The sequence below is a fragment of the Culex quinquefasciatus genome, chromosome 3 (genome assembly GCF_015732765.1).
Source record: "Culex quinquefasciatus strain JHB chromosome 3, VPISU_Cqui_1.0_pri_paternal, whole genome shotgun sequence".
NCBI lineage: Eukaryota > Metazoa > Arthropoda > Insecta > Diptera > Culicidae > Culex > Culex quinquefasciatus.
Genome location: NC_051863.1, coordinates 157,885,637 through 157,890,410, shown reverse-complemented (window position 1 = coordinate 157,890,410; position 4,774 = coordinate 157,885,637). Strand labels below are relative to the sequence as shown.

Below are 4,774 nucleotides of genomic sequence, written 5' to 3'. Positions count from 1 at the left end.
CGAAAAAGTGACCAACCACCGGGGGTTGAGTGTAATAAAATATTCAATTAGAGGCAAAGCTTTGATAGAAATTTAGAGAGTAGCGCAAACAAAAAATCGACAAAACTCTGCAGCGTCAAATTAACGGAAAAGCAATTCAAGCAAATTATAATCAAATAAAACCAGCAGACCAAGTAATGAGAAACGGACGGACGGACGGACATTTTTTTGGGGCAGGATGGAACCCAAAGTTGATTGATTTGTGACAGTTGAATAGAAAAAGGAGGAAAAAAACAAAAGCAATGAATCCAGTGAATGCAACAATCGACCGAGGAGGAGTAAAATATTTACAGCCATTTGAGTAGTGTTTAGCAGGCTACCGTAAGTGAACCGGATCGAGTCAAAACTAGAACAAGAACACAGCAAAATGCAACAAATTATGAAAAAGTATATATTATGAAATAGGCCTTTTCGATAATTTTTCAATATATTTACATTTACAGCCGGGTGAGGCAGTAGCAACCATTTATTACGTAGGGTTTGGCTGATATTGCAGTTGTAACTAAGTAATAGAAATGTGTGAAAAACACATACACAAAAAAAAACATATTGTAAAGTAGAATGCTTTTACTCGAGACTACTCGAAACAGAGAGAGAGAGAGAGGATGAAAACCCTTAACTTAGCCCAAGCAATATTAAGAGCAAAAACAAGCGATCGAAACTAACAAGCAATTTGGACACAACACACACACACAAAAAGACACTCGTTACTGACCTATGAATATTATAATTATAACAAAAAAAACATGAAATACTCCCTATACATCTGTAATGAGTTATTCCTATTCTCTAACACGAGCGTTTATTCTGAGATTTATTTGCAACAACAAAATAAAAACCTAGCAATTGGTAGTGCCACGTCGGCGCGCACCCTATATATAGAAATATACACTGAAGATATTGTAAAACATGGTCATGGTTATACTATATTTACCTACATTGCACGATAAATTCCACACCTTAAAAACAACCATAGGGCAATTTGAAGAAGACGCTAAAGAAGTAAAACCTAGTGATTAAAGCCTCGGAAAGCAATAAAAGCATATTTTTAGAAGTCAAAGCGGCTGTAAATTTGTCGAATAGAGCAAAAAGAACCTTCCTGCAATTTGAAACGAGTTTTCCCACAAGATGGCAGCACCGCGCATTTCACTGATCGCATCAAATGTTGTGTGCAAGTTGTAGCTAACACTGGAAAATGGTCCAACAGACATTTTGCCGCAAAGCGACTCATGTCGCCAAGAAGCGTAAACCTTTGTTTTTAAATGCGTTTTTACCTACAAAATCAAAATAAAAAAACTGTATGTTTATTTCTTTGAGATATACGGGATAACTTAATTTTTAGCGTTCCATAACATGATTTTAAACGAAAAAGTTCACGAAATTTTGCGCACCCGTGATTTTATGTTCATTATTTAAAGCAAAAAGTTTTTCTCAACTCTTGCAACCAGTTTCACTCTGATTGCTGCAGGGAATCGTGAGAAATAATCGATTTTGTTCTTCAACGCGGACATTTGAAACAAAGTCGCGCAGTAACACCGCATTTCTAAAATTTCACTGATTGATTTCAGGTAAGTAAAATACGCCATTAGATTCCTTCCCAGAATCACGGAATTGATTTGCCTTGTAAAGTCTGCGATTGTTTGCCCTTTCTCAAGTGACCTCGTGCCGAGCTTTGATTTTCCGTTGACTCACGATCCAATTTAAGAGCCTACCAAAACCCTTTTACACATCAAAACACATCCGGTCTCAAGTGGTTTGATTGGAGAGAAAGCTCTTATCAGGACTCTGTTCATTCATCAGTCCTCTGAATGTCTTGGTATCACTTCTACTGCCAATTCAACGTAAAGATTCAAGTGGACCACGGATATAAAAGTAATTTCACCGGCAGACACCTCGTCAGTAGTGATTCAAAGTCGGTCTAATCGGAACTTGCCCTAACCATGGAACTCCTCCCAATCCTAGCAGTTGCCGTGCTCTGCCTCGGATCTTCGCTCGCAGCCCGAGATGCACGATGTCCTACGGTGGAAAACCCTTCCAAAGCGGTCCATCTGCCTCACCCGTCGGACTGTGGCAAGTTCCTGACGTGCAGCTGGGGCGACACAGTCGTCCAAAACTGTCCCGCAGGTCTCCACTGGAACGATCGGAACAAGTACTGTGATTGGCCTGCATCCGCTGGCTGTGACTCAGCAAACAACAAGGAACCGATTTGCAACGAAGGAGCTTTGCTGTCCCACGAGGATTGTGATAAGTTCTACATTTGTGTGCATGGTGACGTGAAAGTGACGCTCAAGTGCCCGCCCGGATTGCACTTCAATGCGGCGAAGAAAGTGTGTGACTATCCGTGGAGCGCCAATTGTCAAGCGCAAACATCTACGGTCGCGTCGACGACAACTAGTGAAGCCTCAACGACGAGCAATGTGACTGAGCCTGCAATAACTTCCACGGAATTAGTCATTTCGACAACGGCCAGTTCTGTAAACACAACTTTGACATCTGATGAGCCAAGTACGACGGAACAAACCAGTGTGGCGCCAGAAACAACCAGTCAAGTACCGGAAAGTAGCTCAGCAGTACCAGAAGAATCTAGTACAGAACCAGCGACTACACCTCCAGCTGAAGAAACAACTAGTCAAGAACCGGGAAGCAGCTCAGCTGTTCCAGAAGAATCAAACACTGACCCAACGACTTCAGCACAAGCTGAAGAAACGACCAGCCAAAAACCGGAAAGTAGCTCAACTGTTCCAGAAGAGTCAAGTACGGAACCAGCGACTACATCTCCAGCTGAAGAAACGACCAGTCAAGAACCGGAAAGCAGTTCAGCTGCTCCAGAAGAGTCGAGCACTGAACCAACGACTACAGCACAAGCTGAAGAAACGACCAGTCAAGAACCGGAAAGCAGCTCAGTAGTTCCAGAGGAATCTAGTACAGAACCAGCGACTACACCTCCAGCTGAAGAAACGACCAGCCAAGAACCGGAAAGTAGCTCAGCTGTTTCAGAAGAATCTAGTACGGAACCAACGACTACGCCTCCAGCTGATGAAACTACCAGTGAAGAACCGGAAAGCAGCTCAGTAGTTCCAGAAGAATCAAGCACCGAACAAACGACTACAGCACAAGCTGAAGAAACGACCAGTCAAGAACCGGAAGGCAGCTCAGCTGTACCAGTAGAATCAAGCACTGAACCTCCGACAACATCTCCAGCTGAAGAAACGACCAGCCAAGAACCGGAAGGCAGCTCAGCTGTACCAGTAGAATCAAGCACTGAACCTCCGACAACATCTCCAGCTGAAGAAACGACCAGTGAAGAACCGGAAAGTAGCTCAGTAGTTCCAGAAGAATCTAGTACGGAACCAGCCACTACGCCTCCAGCTGAAGAAACTACCAGTGAAGAACCGGAAAGCAGCTCAGTAGTTCCAGAAGAATCAAGCACCGAACAAACGACTACAGCACAAGCTGAAGAAACGACCAGTCAAGAACCGGAAGGCAGCTCAGCTGTACCAGTAGAATCAAGCACTGAACCTCCGACAACATCTCCAGCTGAAGAAACGACCAGCCAAGAACCAGAAAGCAGTTCAACTGTTCCAGAAGAATCTACTTCTGAGCAATCGACTACACCACAAGCTGAAGAAACGACCAGTGAAGAACCGGAGTGTAGCTCAGTAGTTCCAGAGGAATCTAGTACAGAACCAGCGACTACACCTCCAGCTGAAGAAACGACCAGCCAAGAACCGGAAAGTAGCTCAGCTGTTCCAGAAGAATCAAGCACCGAACAAACGACTACAGCACAAGCTGAAGAAACGACCAGTGAAGAACCGGAAAGCAGCTCAGCTGTTCCTGAAGAATCTAGTACAGAACCAGCTACTACTTCTCCAGCTGAAGAAACTACCAGTGAAGAACCGGAAAGCAGTTCAGTAGTTCCAGAAGAATCTAGTACAGAACCAGCGATTACATCTCCGGCTGAAGAAACGACCAGCCAAGAACCGGAAGGCAGCTCAGCAGCTACTACTCCACCAGCTGAAGAAACTACCAGTGAAGAACCGGAAAGCAGCTCAGTAGTTCCAGAAGAATCAAGCACCGAACAAACGACTACAGCACAAGCTGAAGAAACGACCAGTCATGAACCGGAAGGCAACCCAGCGTCCTCTACCGAATCAAGTAGTCAAGAGTCAGAAGATTCGACAACTGTTCAAGTAGCTGATTCTACGACCTCTTCCAGTGCCGCTCCTGAAACACGCGAGAATACTGATCCTCAGAAAACGGAGTCTACGGAATCTTCAACTGATGGCCCTTCCAGTGAATCATCGGAAGCTGGAACAACGACAACCGCGGCAGCTATTGGAGGACCCACACTAGGAAATGGTATAGGAAGCGGTGGCCTCGTTGATTGGAGCTGGACATAACTTTAAATGATGACTGTTTGGCAAAATATTCAGAATAAACTTATTTAATCAGAACATTTTTCATTTTTATTTTTTACACCAGCCAAAGTGTTTAACATTTGCAGGTCAAATTGCAAGCCACAACACGAGCCCACGACCTTCGTTAATCATTCAACGATGCCAATGGCATTCTTCCAATTCGCATGCCACACAACATTGCTTGCATATGAATGGTGCAATAATTTTTGCACACACGAAACAAACATGTGCGAATGAACGAGCAGAGCAAACCGGCTACGCGGGAAAATCAACCGACCCTGGTGGAAAATTTTTACGTGAGGGTGGTTTGCATCTTT

General features: G+C 44.1%; 1 protein-coding gene across 3 annotated transcripts; it reads left to right on the top strand.

The window, feature by feature from the left end:
* Positions 1-1,936: 1,936 nt before the first annotated feature.
* On the top strand, positions 1,937-4,495 carry LOC6036234 (cell wall protein DAN4). Of its 3 annotated transcripts, none has more exons than XM_038262374.1 (2): positions 1,937-2,638; positions 2,822-4,495. In XM_038262374.1, the coding sequence occupies exons 1-2, from the start codon at positions 1,980-1,982 to the stop codon at positions 4,437-4,439; spliced, it is 2,277 nt and encodes a 758-aa protein (XP_038118302.1). In that variant the 5' UTR covers positions 1,937-1,979; the 3' UTR covers positions 4,440-4,495. The 3 variants fall into 3 exon arrangements, with proteins under 3 accessions (XP_038118302.1, XP_001846300.2, XP_038118303.1); XM_038262375.1 differs by having other exon boundaries at positions 1,938-3,027; positions 3,616-4,495; XM_001846248.2 differs by having other exon boundaries at positions 1,937-4,495.
* Positions 4,496-4,774: the final 279 nt, after the last annotated feature.